Consider the following 17,511-nt stretch of genomic DNA (forward strand, 5'->3'; position numbering starts at 1 on the left):
TAATACTTAAAATTAATTATGAAACTACACACGTATTTTAGTAAAACTTATCAGAACACTTTGGAGATTTATTTTTATTTTGGAAGAGCAAATCTAAGTGAAACATGTTCCTTCATAAAACTGCTAAATTCACAACATGTACTGATCATAACAAATTGAAAAATTTCAAAACATACCTGAACTTGACTGTTTGAATACAGAAACAACACGCTTTAGAAATACAGTTAACAGCTCTGCACTCTTTATGGTTGAATTCTTTGCTGAAACATCTTCATGATTCCAAAGTGGTCCTCGTTTTCTACAGACAGTAAAATAATAATAATAATAATAATAGTAATAATAATAATAATAATAATAATAATAATAGTAGTAGTAGTAGTAAAAAAAAATCAAACTAGAAACTCATTTGTCAAAAATAATTCATTATCTGCACTGCAGGCTTCCACTTTGATTCCTTGATTATTTGATCAGGGTTTTTTTTTTTTAACAAGAGTTATATCTTTTCAGATATAAAACATAGTTGCTTTTATAAACATACAATAGCTGTAGATACTTAAGGTTCTTTGGTAAAACTTATATTGCTACATTATTTTCTAAGCATTACTTGACACTAATGAATCAAAAATGGGAGCAGAATTCTAGAAAACCTTCAGAAATTCAAAGAGGAAACATAGCAATGTAGACTTGCTAACTATTGCCCTATGAGATACCTATAAAAGAAGATTATGACTAATTTAGTTGCTTCTAATAAAATTCACTTTCAAGTCCTAGGAATCATGAGACAGCCAGCCAGCTAATCAGCATTCAGTGTTAAAAGTTTGAGGAACACAATAATTACTAACCCTGCAATTAAATCTAGCTCAAGAATTCAAGGACTCCTAATCCTAACTTCACTATTAATTCCAATAGAAATGTTTACCCCTAAAATTTACTAAGTTAGGTGCTACCCCTCATAAGAGAATACGGAGGCCACCACTAACTATAAAAATTCACAGAAAAGCTGCCATTAAATTTAACCACAGGATTCAAGGAAACCTAACTCTTAACATCACATTACACCCACCCACCCCAAAAAGCCCTAAAGTTACTCTTGAAGAAAACCCCATCTAACATAAAGAGAAGACTACCACTAACTTTAAGAACTCACCTGAAAGCTAACTCTGCCATGAAATTTAACCACAGGATTCAAAGAACCCTAACCCTAACTTCATCCTACTTGGAAGGTAAGTTTTTACTCCTAAAATTTACCCAGTGGGGCAATCCATTCTTAACAGAACTGTAAGGCTATCTCATAAGATATTTGTAAGGCTAACCCTAGCTTCACCCTGATTCCAGCATAAATGTTTACCCCTAAAATTTACCAAGTCAGGTGTCTTTTCCATGGTACCAAAAGCTCAGTAATGCTGAACATTTCACATTTATGCAATCTTCATGCAAGAAGTTATGAAATCTTCATGCAAGAATTTAGCAAATTTTTGAAAATATATGCATTTCTATACAGTTTAGTAAAAGCAATCATTTAAATGTTACCTTGAAGTAATGAACTCCATAAGTGACTTCATTTTTTCATCTTGTTCTCCTGAAATGTCAACTTCATTGAGGATGGTGCTTTGCATCTGAGAAATGGCAGCGCTGGTATTTCCTAAACTGATGCTAGAAGAGGTAGAACTTGAACTAAGTCCTGAGTCTGTCATTGGAGAGGGCTGGTGATCTGGTATAAAATCATTAACACCTAGTTGCAGAAAGACATAATTACCACTCTTAAAATCTTCATACTGACTTTCTAAAACTTCCAGAAGATATTCGGATTTCTTTATACTTCATCTTTTTAGCCCAGTGTTGGCCTGCAATCTGCACTTTGTCTTTTTGCTCTGAGTGGAAGCACAGGAGGGATAGCCAGTGATGTCATGATATTACTGAAGGAGACCCACTTGATCATTTTCTTTCCAAACCATCCATACTCAATATAGTTGGGGGGAGGGAGGGGATATTTCTCATTACTCAGAAGTAGCTCACATTAATAGAAAGGTTGGAAACTGTTATCCTAAGCAATGACCAAACAAATTGTGATCATAGAGAGCATGTCCACTCAGATATGAAAAATAGAAACCCATAGTAAGAATTTATATTTCCCCCCAGAATTCCAGATTATTCAATTGATTTATTCTTTTGAACATGCAAAAAGCACAATCATTCTCATAAGTATGGTAATGATGGAGTCATGGTGAATCAAACTTCAAGCTACTGTACTCTCTTCGATAATTTCTTGCCAGACAGTATATGCAGAGCAGTATTGACTACAAGAGTCTGTTTTTAGTATGTTTGTGCCCAGTGCATACTTTCCATTTAGTAAACTGCCTGAAAAAAGAGAACCTAGCACCAGGAGCATAAAGGCATCAACTTTAACTTCCCATATTAAAGAATTTTAAAACAGCAGTAAACTTAAGCAAGCAGCTGTGTTTTTCTTACGCTCGAAGTAGTTCCCAATCTCTGAAATTGTGTGTTCTGAATGTCAACTTAGTCCTAATACACATTTTCACCAGGAACTGCTCCATGCTAAGAAAACTGCTATTTCAAACTTGGAATATTTTAAGTTTAGAGTGTTTCATACCTCCCTACAACTACCATTCTATGGAAGAAACCCAATCTGGTTCTCTGTGTACAGCTATCCCAAATAAATCTAAGTGTCTTCAGAAAATAAAAAGTTTTAAGATCAGTCTAACTTAATACAGATGGTTAACAACAAAAATGAACATTTCTACATGATTAATCATTCTACATGATTACATTTTATAGAGAGGTGCTGCCATCTGCTGAAAGTAATACTAAAGTGTCCATGTACCAAACAAAGATTGTAAAATGAAATCATCAAGAAATGTCCAGCTGAACAATAAATGAGCCCACTGCATCCCTTCCTATATTCACGTATAGGGAAAACTGTAATCAAGGTTTGCAAAACTATGTATGAAAAACTGACTCTGGATTCATTACTACAAATAAAATATGAAAAAAAATTGTCTAGAGGAAATATATATTGGAACTGGGATTTAAAAATTCTGCAAACAACTTCCATTAGCCAATTCCCACACCACACTGTAAAAAGTTTTTGGAACAGAGAAGTCTGCAATACAGCATAGGTATAGTCTGTTCTTCAAAAATAAAGGTTAAACATACTATTAATTCATCTTTGTAGATCTCTAAATCCTGGTTGAAATAAAAAATAAAATAAAATAATGTTTAGGAGATTTCTAGATAATCAAAGTAATGATTCTTATATATTTTTATTACAGTAAATGTCTTAGGTTCTTAGCTCTGGTAGGCTGACTATCCTTGGTCAGGTTTGTTACAAAAATATTAAGGAGGTATTAATTAATGTAGCTTTTTATCAGTTACCTATTCAAGAGCACAGAATTTCTACCATATGACTGTGAAAGAGCTTTAAGTTTTATTTTCATTATATAGTGAAATATGTAACGAAATAATGAAACTATATGAATTTGTTAAATAAATAATGAATACAGTACATGTTAAGTCTTTAATTTCTTCAATGTTAAACAAACTGCTCCCCGCCGCCAGTTTACCTTGTGTATTAATTAGAAGATTGAAGATACCTGTGAAGATGCAGTCCAAGTGTGCTATTTGTTTGACAGTGAGCACCCGGGGTTCATTAAACTCCCTGTTCCTGAGAAGGATAGAAGCCACAGACTGGACGCTACTGTTAGAGCCCATCACTATCAATAAATGCAACAGGAGGCGTTTACAGTGTTCATATACTTCCGGATGGTGATGATCAAGCCCTACATCCAAGAAATTAGATTGAGTATAGTCAAATGATGTACCTGTATGTTACTGTTGCTACTGAATTAAAACTTCACTTAAAAGGACCATGCCTGGTTCCATTCACTATTTATTGTTGTAATACACTCAAGAGATAAGGATTCGTACATAATTATTTTTCATTACTTGCTATGGTATTTTTATTTTTATTTAATATAAAAACCATTGTTCTTCCTGGAATTTAAGTCTTCTGGGCCATTGCTATACTGGTTGAAAATTTGGGTATCACTTATTCTCCAAGTTGGGTTTATTTTAAAACGATCAAGTCATCCCTTTGGCACTAAACATTAAACATACAAGACCATAAAACAATGTGGTAACTAACAGTGCTTCCCAATTTTAATAAAAAATATTATTACCTATAAAAATGGCATGAAGCAAGAGATGCAAGTAGTGTCCCCAGTCTACCTTTACACTGTGGTCAATTATTAGGTCAGTCAACAGAATCACAGCTATGTTACACCTAAAAACCAGAGGAGGAGTACCAGTTATGTTAATGGGGGTCAGCAGAGTTGATTACTACAAAATATACTTTAAAAATGCAGTATCATAGTTACATAATTATTTATGTTAGAATTGCTACCACTCAAAACAAATTTGGTTCTTTCAGGACAGATTGACAAAAATGTTAAAGATGGTATCAGTGATATTTTAAGGTATTTAAGATACATATTACTGTGACTATAGCAAAAAAGATCTGCTTCTCACTTAGGAAATAAATATTAATTGTCCCAGCAAAGAAATATGGTTGTTTAATGCCAGCACAGCACAGAGCATAAAGAACTATTAAGCAAGGTTTATACAGGTAGTCCTCAGGTTACAACACTGAGACTGGAATTTCCATCGCTAAGTGAAGCAGTCCTTAAGTGAAACATCACGTGACTGTGCCGCTTAGCAACAGCAGTCCTGGTTGCAGTTGTTAGGCAAGGACCACATGGTCATTAGGCGAGGACCTCACACTTCTCCTGCCCTGTGCAAACTGCCTCCACCAACTCCTCCCCACCTGCCTATCTCCCTGCTTCCATCTCTGCCCTTTTGGCTGCCCTGCACAGCATGATCGAGATGAAGAGGCTGCTGTAGGAAGGCAATAAGCAAGGAAAATAAGTAATTTGTATCTAAAGATACAGGAGGCACAACTTTCAGTGTTTATATAGCCTAGATCAGCTAATACTTTCTCAATTGAAAAAGGATGGAAAAACACATTAGGATCTATGGAAATTACCAAAACATTTTTTTTAAAAGGTTTCTGTCTTTGAGAGTAGAATGAAAATTCTACTCTCAAAAAACAAGAATAATCTAGAAGCAGGGTGAGTCCCATCTTCCTATAAATCTTATATATTCCTTAGAAGGAAGACACAATCTCTTAATTTCCTATTTTCTTTTCCTGAAAGGAAAGTACTGGACTACAATCTTTTTTAGTTACACTTCATATTAAGAGGAATTTGGGGATGTCTAGTTTATATTGCTTACCTATGAAGAGACATGCCTGGAGATGATGTCTCAGGCAAATAATCCACCAATGGCGACCAACAACCCCCTGAAGGTGGAAAAGGTAATGGCTCTCCTTCATTGTGTTCCATCACTTTAAGTCGCCAGCTTGAATACAATGGCATTGACTCACCTATCAAAAGTATTAATATCTTGAGTCAGGTATTTCAATTGTGTATTAGTTGAAATACATTGTTTTCAAATATGCATGCTGTTTTTTCCATATTTCTCATGCTTACTAACATTGTCTTGTATTCCAAAACTTGTTTTGGGTGTGTTCAGGGTTCACTACATAAAAACATTATCTTCATATTCCTGAATGCAATATGCATCAAAGTCTAATGCAAGGTTGAGTTGAACAAAGAAAAAAGTACTACAACTATCACTTCCAAAAATCAAGTAATAACATGTGGAGGTGATTGCTACATCCTTGACACCTTTCTTAGAGTAAGTGGTAGCTCAAATTTTGAAAGAGTCATAGAAGGAAGATACTTTATAATATGGTATACAATTATACTACTCTTTGCCACTACCACACTAGTGTCCCCCATCACAGAAAGAAAAATAAAACAATTAAGCAGATGGCTTTTCACCTGAATTAACATAACTTTCATTGCCACAACAGGTAAAGATCATGGATTCTTCTACAAAGTTTACCAGTTAACAAAATTCATGCATGTAACTGAATGTTAAAACTTGCATTGTTAAAAGAAAATAAAAGATAGAATTACTTTTTTCTTCTTCATATGAGCCTCCTGAACTGCTGCTATACCGAGACTCTAGCCTGTGATGCTGGCGATTCAGATTACTGTTCAGTCCACTGTAGATATCTAGATGGATGTAGCTAAAGGAATAAACATAGTACTAGTGTTACCAAAGACGGTGTTCCTTTTTCCATGTAGCGACGGTATATATTTATCTAATGGAATGCACCATTATATAATTATTTAAGTGCCCTTTACTTTATAAAAAACATTCAGCTTAAACCGCAGACAAATGTACTAGGAAAACACAAGCATCCTAGAAGTCAGACTGGAAGAACCCCGAGAAGTGTACCTTCTGCATCCTTCCTGTCCAGAATGGTCCTGAGAATAACTAGAACCCAGAGTCCAAAAGAGGGTGGAAAACTAACAGTATCAAAGAGGGGCCAGAACTGTAAACCTCTGAGGTGCAGGATCCCTCATGGTTTGACAGGCTGGCATTCAGGCTGGCATTCATAAAACAAATATATACAGAGTTATTATCAGATATTATAGTATACTATAGCCAACATTTAATCAATTATTAGTTTAAACCTTATTAATTTGACCTATGAAGGTTTTATTTACGAAAACAACCAGTATTCCAAATCTCAGTAAGTCCTTCTTACCTTTCATCAATACTATCTTTTGTAAGCTTATTGTTGTGATTACCATCTGTGGGTGCCACCATTGTATTGCTACTGGAAGTAGTTCCTGGAAATTAAGAGTGGTATATTTACAATGACTGCATTAAAAACTGTGAGACATAATTCCTGAAAGCTATTTAAAACCTACTAAATCATCATAATCACCACCACCACCACGTTCTGCAGGGCAACAATCCTCCCAAAGTAACTTAGAAGTATTATAAAGAATTCTAAATAGAAGTATAATAAATAAATAAGTTCTAAAATAATTTCACAAGGCAGTGTGTGATGGCTGGGGAGAACAAGTGAGGTTTCTACTTAACCGACTCCTGAGTTGACTGATGTCTCCCTGGCTCCCTACCCATTTTTTCAAAGAACAATCCACTGGGCAGTGGGTGATAATGGTCCCGTGAAGGGACAAACCCAGCTAAACAGATTTCTGTGATGCTTGTGACCTGCTTTCTTTCATCTTTCTTCATATTATGATCTCCCTACGAGCTCTACTCAACAAGCTTTGTGCAAATACAAAGTTACAGAATGAATTCTGTCACAGAGTGACCAGGGTGATTTTGAACAGAAGGTGTATTTTGGTTTGACAGGCTGGCAATTGACACAGATAAACAAGACAGTGGAGGCTTTTATGCCTTTTTTTTTTTTACTATTTACAGTGAAGCTATTTACAAGGGGTATTTACAACACAATCCCAGTGTCAGGATTACTCCTAAATCTCTCTCCCAGAGACTATTCCCCTCCAGCTCCCCTGCTAATTGCTTTACTTCCTCCCCCTTCACTCCATCTCTCTCCCATTTCTGGGCTTATCAAGAGAGTGAAAGTAAAGGAATGTGCTGGATCACTTCTTGCGTGCTTCTCGTGCTTCTCCTGGATCCACTCAGCAGATCATCTCCTCCTCTGCTGAGGGAAGAACCTCTCTCAGGGTCTCCTGCCTACCCCTTCCCCAGAGACCAGGGCTTCACAAACGACAGCCAAATCCTTCCTTCCTATCTTGGGTGAAGATGTATCTCTGGGACTTCCTTTTCTCCAGGGAAGCCACCTGTAGACTTTTCTTCTTCTTCCACCAGGAACCGACAACTGCTCCACACAGTCCTGTAACTTTACTCCCCAGCCACTCCGTTTTGCAGTTTCTCTCCTCTCCTCTCTCTCCAATTTTGGATCAGACTGGCAGAATTTTGTTGTTGTTGTTCAGCCGTTGTGTCCAACTTTTTGTGACCCCATGGACCATAGCATGCCAGGCTTTCCTGTCCTCCACTGTCCCCCGGAGTTTACTCAAATTCATGTTCATTGCATCGGTGATGCTATCTAACCATTTCATCCTCTGCCGCCCCCTTCTCCTTTGGTCTTCAGTCTTTCCTAGCATCAGGGTCTTTTCTAGTGAGTCCTCTCTTCGTATTAGATATTATTATAGATATTAGATAAAGTATTTCAGCTTCAGCTTCAGTATCTGTCCTTCCAATGAACAGTCAGGGTTGATTTCCTTTAGGACTGACTGATTTGACCTCCTTGCAGTCCAAGGGACTCTTAAGATTCTTCTCCAGCACCACAGTTCGAAAGCATCAATTCTTCAGGTGTCCCCCTGGACTCCAGTCCCCAACACCTACATACCAGGCTGGACCAAGGGGACTGCTGTCTCAACATCTCCCTACCACAGCTCTGGCTAGCAACCAGGTCAGCTCATCAGCCCTTGTGACAGCATAGCAGCCCTTCAAGGCCAGAATTGAGTTTCTTCTCCCCTTTTCTCTCCCCACTTGCTGACTCACACCAGCACATCAGCAGCCATACCAGGCCACTAAAAACCATATGCCACAAATTTATATAAAATGCAGAAGAAAAATGATAGTCTCAAGATTCAGACAGCCCTTCAATTAGTTCTAACCATGCAAATGAGCTTCATTTTTCTTAAATTATCTCTTCTATGTCACATGACATAAAAAAAACGAAGAAGTTTGTAATAAACAGGATCCATCAACTGTTCTAAGTAAAGCATACTGTGGAAGGAAAGCCTTGCAGTGGCCAGCATGATCTCTTCAAAATTTAGAAATATCAATCAGTAGAAGTACATACAGCATTCCTTTTTGGATCATCTAGCTAGCCAAGCACATCTGCAGCCAAGTGGCTGTCAGCTCAACAGGCTGATTTCTAAATTTTGAGGGGCAAACCCAGAAAAAGGCACTGCTTCTTTTAGCAAGGTGCTGGAAGGTGCAGAGAGTACACCCAAGCCCACTCTGAAGTATCGATTCTGTTTTGGATCCAAACAGTTGTGCAACCCTGGATGCTATCCAACAGTGAAATAAATACCTCTGATCCGTTAGAAACAGTTTCATGTAATTGTCTCACCTGAGGTGACAGAAGGGATTTTGTAACTAGAAGTGATACGGTAATATGGTGGATTATCCATATGGGTCACTCCAGAACTAACTGGATCGGTAAGCTGCAGTTCGCTCACCAGCTCTTCCAAAAGCTGCATGGTTTTATCTCTACCCAAGTAAACAATTACCTTCTTCACCTGCCATTCAAAGAGCAAATACAAATCATTAAGAACACCATTAAATATAGTAGAAAAATGACTTGTGTATAACAATTTAAAAAAACAGTAAATTTAGCTAATGATTGAATTTTCCATTAGCAGACAAATTACAAAACCAGCTCTTAAATTACCTTATAACTAACCATGTTTCATTATTTTTGAAGCTGCATTTGGTAGAAAAGGAAGACCAAGGTATTTTAAATAAACCCCAGTTGCATATTTAAGGGCTTAATATTTCACTATCTGAAATGTTTGATCATATGGAATTCTGTTGTCTTGTACTTCAGTACATAATGGATCAGAATTTGGGGAAATGACTTAATAGATTCCTTTTACATAAGGTAAATTCATTATATAACTTTTAGAAATGTTTTGTACATAAACTCCTGCTAAAAATAACATGTTTATTAACCCAGAATAACCTGTTTTTAACAGAGTAATTGAAGTCAAACTCTGCATTTCAGCTTAAAAGTGCATGACATTTCCTAAATATTTCCTGACATGGAATTACTTTTGCTTAGAAATATTTTTCTTGTTTATATCTTTCCCTATAAATGCTTATTTCTCAGACAAATATTCCAACTGCTATGCAATGCACAAAGTAAGGCTAAACAGAGAAGAAATTGGCCCAGGATGTATTCTGGGGTAGAACTGTAATTTTATCCCATATATTCTCTGCCCACCCCGAACTACCCATTATTCTATTTTCCTTCTGACTCTGCTTGCAGCACAGACAACTACAACTAGTAATATGGTCAGGGAAAAAGTGACTCTTAAATAAAATATATATAGTTGCCCATCTTACAACAGTGAGGAATAGGAAAACAACCTCCGTGTAACTTACATAAGGCAAAAGGCTGGGTTCACTATTTACTCCACAAATGCTGATTAAAAAATGCAGGATTATTTTCAGATTCTTTGGCCAACTGTCTGCTAGAGTAATCCAAACGTTTTCAATCTCTGACCAAGCCACTTCATCACCATACTAGAAAATAAAGTTAAGATATAAATTATTTCTCCATTAAAAATTAAGTGCTCAAAGAGATATATAATGACCTTGAGCCAGTCACTGAGCATGACCTTGGGCCAGTCACTCTCTCTTAGCCCAATTCACCTTACAAGGTTGTTGTTGTGGGGGAAAATAGGAGGAGTAAGGACTATTAGGTATGTTTCCCGCCTTGAGTTATTTATAAAAATAATAAAAAGGCGGAATAGTAAACAAACAAATGTATTTTATGCAGAGTTATTTATAAAAATAATAAAAAGGTGGGATAATAAATAAATAAATAAATAAATAAATAAATGTATTTTATGCAGAAGGCAGCTTCATAGTGCTCAGTGGGATTTTCTCCCTAGTTTGTTTAAAAACGCAGCCCACGCTGGCTGCAATACTAACCACCTTTTCCCAGTTATTGCAGCTTTAATATACTTTGTTTTCTCTTTTCATTCTGTCTTTCTATTCTCAGAAAATACAGTTTATTAGCAATCCTGTAGTGACAAATTGAGGGAACAACAGAATTGTCCAAATAATCCATCAAATGCCCAACCCTTGATTCAATTTACCTTTGCTGTCATATACATTAGGTTGTTTAAAACCAGAACAGTCGCCTGGGGTGATCCCCAACCTTCGCCTCTCAGCCAGCGCCTGCTGTTCACCATCAATTCTCTGTCTTTCAGGAGATCCTCTTCATCTTCATCTTGCCGTCGAATTGTGGGTAATGGTTTCACATCCATTAATTCAATATTATTCATCCATGGCAGCAAATAGTGAAGCATCACCTGCCTTCCAGAAGGATGTGCTGTTTGAATTCTCTGGCTTACCTCTGTGTTTAATAATTTGAAGGTAAGAAAATATATGTATTCTTAGAAAACTAATTTATCTGGCAGCTATTTCAGCTTTTTGTCTTCCTGAAATAACTACTGCTTCAATGTGAAACGAAGGCCCTTTCCCAAATAAAGTTAACTATTCTCAGAGTGTGAAAAGGCAGTAGGGTCTTCCATTACAGGGTAAAAAGGTTAGAAGGATGGTGGAAGGGAGGAAGTACATTCAAGTTCTGATACATAGTGTCTTTTCGCTTGGAAAGTCAGTCTATAGCTTGATTTCTCCCCACCATCAATTCCTACTGAAAATGGCCCCAGAGAAAAGAGAACTACTCCAACACTGTGCCTCTTACTCCCAATCCCTTGAACTGATCCAGGAGAGTGCCATGACTGATGGGATCAAAAGCCACTAAGAGATCAAGGAGGGCCAGAGCAGATGCACTTCTCCCATCCTGAGCCTGGCAAAGATCATCAAGCATGATCAATGTTGCCTCAGTTTGAATCCACACGGATAGGAGTCCAGCTAATCATGCACTGAGAGGAATAACTACAAAATAATTGCTTTAGAACAAGACAGTATTATTAAATTGAAGATTATTTAGGACCCTACTTTGTTCTTAACCTGACAAGTGTAACTTCACACTTAAATGAAAAGGCAAAATATGGTTAATTGCTGATAAGTGGACTAACAAAGGAACATAAAAGCTGTGCATACATGTACAATGCTTGTTCATAAGGTGGATTATGATGATTATGGAACATAATAAGTAGAGTTTATATGAAACTGACGAACACCATACTACTTAATGTTAAGAGGAACAGATACAGGATAGACTAGTGTTTAGAGAAAAAACTTGAAAAATCAATGGATTTTTGTTTTGATAGTTCAATAAGAACTATCAAAGAATTATTAAGAAACAATATACCTGAAAATATTGCAAGAGTTAATTCTGGGTATGTTCTTGCTAATTCTTCTGAGAGTTGATAATAGGACACAGAATATAAATGTGGCAAAGGTGAAGGCTGACTCAATATTCCATCAGTTCTCTGAACCTCCAGTTTATGAGCGTAGCGAAACATCTTGGGCTCTAGGATCTAGCAGACAAAAAATGTAAATATATTCAGTAAATTCAGATTACTGGACAGCATCAAACTATGGAATCATAGAGAAACAGAAAATGTCAACTATATGTTATTTATCACTTTTTTTCTACTGTTGCTTAAAACATCTACGTCTAAGACAGCCCAAGATTAGGATAGGCTAGTATTTCTCAACCTCAGCAACTTTAAGATGAGTGGACTTCAACTCCCAGAATCCCCCAGCCAGCTGAGGTTGAGAAACACTGGGATAGGAAATTTGTAGTTGACACTTCCTCTATCTGACCACCCTGGAGGTTGCATGGGACATGGCTGAGGAAAAGATGGAACCATTGAGACTTTTTGGGGGGGTTAGGGTAGGCTTTGGGGAAGAATTTAAAAAACTACGTGCTTTAAACCTTGCAGATACATCTGTTTTATTTATTTATTTATTTATTTATTAATTATTCAAATTTTGTTACCACCCATCTCCCCCAAGAGGGACTCTGGGCGGTTTACAATAAAATTCATACCACAACAATAAACACTAAAATCCGATAAAATAAATAAATTACCAATATAAAATACAATGTAAATAAATATAAAATCCAGTGGCTCTGAGATGCCAATCCAGTGGGAGGGGCTCTAAGGCACAAGCCACCCCCAAGAATGGCTACTCAACTTCCCGCCCCAAGCGAGAAGGCAGAGCCAAGTCTTCAGGGCCTTCCTGAAGGTCAGGAGCGAAGGGGCCTGTCTCACCTCCAAGGGCAAGATGTTCCAAAGGGCGGGGGCCACTGCAGAAAAGGCTCGCTTCCTGGACCCTGCCAGTTTTTGTCAAAGTTTTGTCTCTTGACCAACCCCTCACCAAAAGGAAAATGTACACTTCTGTGGGTTTTCAATTTTTAAGTTTCTGCAAGGCTATCTATTATATTTTATCCCTTACACACAGCCCAAATAAAATACCCTGAAGGCCGTGGAGAAAAAAACTGTTTCCACTGGACAAATCTGTGGAAACTTTCCTGAAATTAATTGCAGTAATATAGCAACATCTTAAATATTAATTTTTACCCGAAATCTTTTAAAACAGTATTTAAATTTAAAAGCCTCAAACCAAAAAAAAAATGTTATTGATAAAAACCTTTTAATACCAACCTGCAAGAGCTGCATAGCAACTTCATAGATAGCTCTAGAAGAATCAGCTGCTTTAAATAATATAAGATTGAGAAGAGTAACAGTATCACACTGGTAATCCCTACGAAGAAAAGGAAGTATTAATAACTAAGCGGTTTAAAACAGAATAACTTAAATACTTTAGAAAATGTGCAATGTAATCCTACTCAGGTTTAAAGCTACTCAGAAGCAGCTCTATTTTCAATAGTCTGATTAGCTCTGTTCACGCAATGCATTTAATCTAGTTAATTACAAAACTCATCTAAGGCTACAAAAATTCCAGCTCACCATTTAATAGATAGCAAAAAGATACAGAAAATTCTCTTTGCACAACAGATATAGTAGCCATAATCAAAGTATATCTCCTTATCAGTGACTATGGCACCACACAATCATATCAACTGGGTTCAAAGCTAGAATTTGGGGGAATGCACGATCATCCCCCAGTTTCTCCAGGATATCCCATGAATCCTTGTACCAGGGGAATAACAGGACTATCCTTCCCCATTGATTAGGCAGTGTGCAGTGGGCATGAGCATGACTGCACACTACAAGAAATCAGCACTGAGGAGGATGTTTTGTAGCTGTCAAGATTCTGCCAATGAGTTGCACAATTCATGGCAGAATGAAACAGCTGCTTTCATTCTGAACTGTTCCTCAGAGGGCTGATTAGGCAGAGCTTTAGAAGCACTCCTCTTTTGTATTGCCACAATATCCACACAAAACAGCTGAGCAGGATAATTTACTCGCCATCTCTCCCAGAGCAGAATAGATCATGGTGTTTTATGACATGCTTATCCTGCCACTAACCCAATTATGCATGTGGGTTGGTGGGGAGAATCTGAAGCTGCCCACAGATTGAACGGCTATTTTCCAAACCATTAGCTGTGCTGGTTAGAATTGATGATCAGTAAAATTTTGGGAGCCGTACTTCCATGGCACATACAAGTGCGACTTCAATTGATCCCATTACCCATTCAAAACTCTTCCTCTAATACCTGTTTTGGAATACACTGGCTATGGCTTTAAAACATCCAGCTGCTACACGCTTAGAGCCGGTATAGCAACGATCTACGGCCCAATACATGAGGTTACTCTGGTCAGGGTTGAGCTCCAAAAGCAACATAACGGCTTCACAGCCAAGCTGATGCACCTAAACAAATACAACAGAAAATTCAAGTTCTACCCTGTTGCTGAGATGTACATTCTTTGTTTCTAGTAACAAATACCTGAGTATACATAAAGAGAAAAGGCTTGATCTATTTAATTCCCACAAAAAAGCTATTTATTATTAAATAGGGGAGGAGACCTATGGGCCATACATAACCTCCAGCACTGCATTTGCAGCCCCTAGAGCTTCCCAGGAAGCCAGAAGCAAAATTTTGAACTTTTTTAATGGGAGGGGAGTTGACCATTGTAAGAGGCCCAAATATCCCAAAATCAGCCAAATTTTTCCTGTTCTGGAAATTAAGGAGCAAAATGGATTGCAATTTAGGACCTCAAATTACGTCAGAGCCTCCCAAATCGGAAAATGGGGTTGTAAAATGAATCGAAATGAATAGAAATACAGAAATGTTGGCCTTGCCCTCTCTGGGAACATCAAATCACCAGCATGCTTACTTGCCACCTCCTGACAGAAGTGCAGCCTGTAGGTCAAAAAAATTGATCTAACCTTGAGATAGGCTGAATAATTTATGTTCTTACTGAACTCAGTCATTATATTACATTAAAAAAAAATCCAAACCAGAGAGTCAGATCTCTCGTCCTGTTAAGATTAGCTGTACAGGCAGTCCTCAATTTACGACCGCTCGTTCAACTATGGTCCAAAGTTACAACAGACTCGGAATGGGTGCTTTATGGCCTGTAAAGCACGTCTGAGCATTGCAAAACGTCACACCTTCCCTATGGTCACATGATTGCATTTCAGGTGCTTGGCAACCTGCTCACATTTACGACCAGTCACAGCATCCCGCAGTCACATTTTGCAATGTTTTTTGCCATTTTCCAGCAAAAACGCCCATTGGGGAAGCTGGATTTGCTTAACTGCTGCTGTAAAAAATGGTCATAAAATCGGGTCTGGTCATGTGGTGACTTGACTTACGATGGAAATTCTGGCCCCAATTGTTGTTGTAAGCTGAGGACTACCTGCATTGATTTTAATTATTTTTAGTATATTGGGAGTTACCTTTTTCTCAGTTTCTCTACATTTAACCCCCAGATTATCTGACTACAAACAGAAATTTTAAGTGTTACTGATACTGTACACAATACCTTCTTATCCTGGGAATCCAAAATATTATCAAGCCACTTGTATAGATAGCCATCTGGTGAGAGCCCTACGTTATCTGCAACCGGGCCACAACAAAGTACTGCAGACATTGCCTTAAAAAAAATAGATGAAAACATCAGGCAAGCTGGACTATGGTATTACTTAAATAAAAGAAATAATATAATTTCTGTTGGATATAAATATTTTATTGTTTATTTATCACTACATATATAAAACTTTATACATTTATTGTATAAAGCATTGTATTTATATCATATTTATACAATAAATAAATATGTGTAAGTATTTATTACTTCATTCCCCAAGTACTAAGAAAAATTAACATTATTTTGTTGTGTGTAAATTATGACTATTTATACTATTTACCAAGGATCATAATTATCTGGAGCAGTAATGGATTCTATTTTGCGCAATTACTGTCTGATTATTTGGCAACCACTACAGATGAGTTATGATCACTGCAGACAACTTGTATAACCATAGGTTACTGTAAAACAAAATTCTGAAATTAAGGCTAAGCAAGTGACAGCTTATTACCTTTAATGCACAGTACTGATGTCTGTTTATTTGCATATTTCTGTCACTGTATCTGTCCAAAGGAGTAAACATGATGCTGAAAGGTCCTGCCCAGTGACTGAACAACATAAACAGACTGTGACGGAGGCTCTGCTGTGGAAAGACGCTTCTTCTCTGATGCACTGCACAACAGCAGGGAATAACAGAGGGAACATTTTATATCAAATGAAATGAAATGAAAATATCAGAGAGACACCACTCTCCCACCTTACTCTTTAAAAAATGGACAAACCTAATACTGAGGTTTCTTCAGCAGAATCTATGTGAGTACTTGTCCCCCCAGTATATTACCTTGATCTGTAATCAGATCAATCTTGGTGACCCTCATAGGTGAAAGGACACCTCTGGTGCAGGAAATCAACACATTCAGGTCATAGTGAAAGATGCAGGATCTGCTGAGATAAACTACCAACATATTGCACAACTGGGAAGAGGGGTCATGACTCCAAAAAAAGCTGGTTTTGAGGGATCCTTTCACCAAGTAAGAGATCTGCCTACTTTGGACTAAAGACCATGGTTGTAGAATATCCCACTGATACACAGATTTGTTGATACAAATTACAAAACAAATGAAGTTGACAACTTATTATTAGCTGCTGAATCTAAAGAAAGCTAAACTGGATTTGTGTGTGTGTGCGCGCGCACATGCGCGCACACACACACACTTTCAAGTCAGTTTTTGACTCCTGGCAACTGCCTCGACAAGTCCCTGCAGTTTTCTTGGCAAGGTTTTTCAGAAGTGGTTTGCCATTGCCTCCTTCCTAGGGCTGAGAGTGACTGGAATTAAGAGGTTTTAAATACAATCCATAATGTATCAGCAGTTTCAAATTAAAAGAATAATACATTTGCACATTTGATGCGATGAGCTTGAAAATATCAACCAAAGAATCAGGGGGGAAAATAGTGTGAATACCTGGAACGTTCTGAATAATATTTGCCACTAAGGCACTAAAATGGCAACGGATATCTTTCAGTGTGTCAGAGTCCTTTTCGTTTTCTGCTTCTAGCAGTTGTCTGGTAAGATCCACATACTCCAGTAAAGTATTGTTTAGGGAACGGGTTTCATTGTCAAGGCCACCGCTTGCACTATAAACAAAAGGATAAGCATTTGAATATATACTTTTAAGAATACAGGTCCCTGTAATGTAAAAGATTCCCAAATTATTGCAAACTAGACAGATTTGCGAAGAAAAATGTTAGCATTGCCAAACATATGAATCTCATGAAATCCACAGTATAGTAGCAGTAACTTTAATACTACTGTGCAAAAAGTTTTGAGTTTAAAATGTTTCAAGCCTGAACGATTCACTTCAAACTCAAAAT

At 37.3% G+C, this 17,511-nt stretch overlaps 1 protein-coding gene across 6 annotated transcripts in view; it reads right to left on the bottom strand.

Moving 5' to 3' along the window:
• The window catches only part of FRYL (FRY like transcription coactivator), a 127,335-nt gene that overhangs the window by 38,098 nt on the left and 71,726 nt on the right, over positions 1-17,511 (bottom strand). For all 6 annotated transcript variants that reach the window (XM_063310416.1, XM_063310413.1, XM_063310414.1 and 3 more), the window contains 16 exons: positions 17,102-17,274; positions 16,150-16,310; positions 15,594-15,704; positions 14,321-14,475; positions 13,305-13,404; positions 12,002-12,170; positions 10,818-11,077; positions 10,099-10,239; positions 9,065-9,233; positions 6,695-6,779; positions 6,057-6,169; positions 5,308-5,458; positions 4,197-4,300; positions 3,612-3,797; positions 1,531-1,732; positions 177-298 (listed from right to left, as the gene is read on the bottom strand). In XM_063310416.1, coding sequence (XP_063166486.1) covers positions 177-298; positions 1,531-1,732; positions 3,612-3,797; positions 4,197-4,300; positions 5,308-5,458; positions 6,057-6,169; positions 6,695-6,779; positions 9,065-9,233; positions 10,099-10,239; positions 10,818-11,077; positions 12,002-12,170; positions 13,305-13,404; positions 14,321-14,475; positions 15,594-15,704; positions 16,150-16,310; positions 17,102-17,274 — 2,402 coding nt within the window. The remainder of the gene's footprint in view (positions 1-176; positions 299-1,530; positions 1,733-3,611; positions 3,798-4,196; positions 4,301-5,307; positions 5,459-6,056; positions 6,170-6,694; positions 6,780-9,064; positions 9,234-10,098; positions 10,240-10,817; positions 11,078-12,001; positions 12,171-13,304; positions 13,405-14,320; positions 14,476-15,593; positions 15,705-16,149; positions 16,311-17,101; positions 17,275-17,511) is intronic.

This window comes from Candoia aspera, chromosome 8, assembly GCF_035149785.1.
Source record: "Candoia aspera isolate rCanAsp1 chromosome 8, rCanAsp1.hap2, whole genome shotgun sequence".
Lineage (NCBI taxonomy): Eukaryota > Metazoa > Chordata > Lepidosauria > Squamata > Boidae > Candoia > Candoia aspera.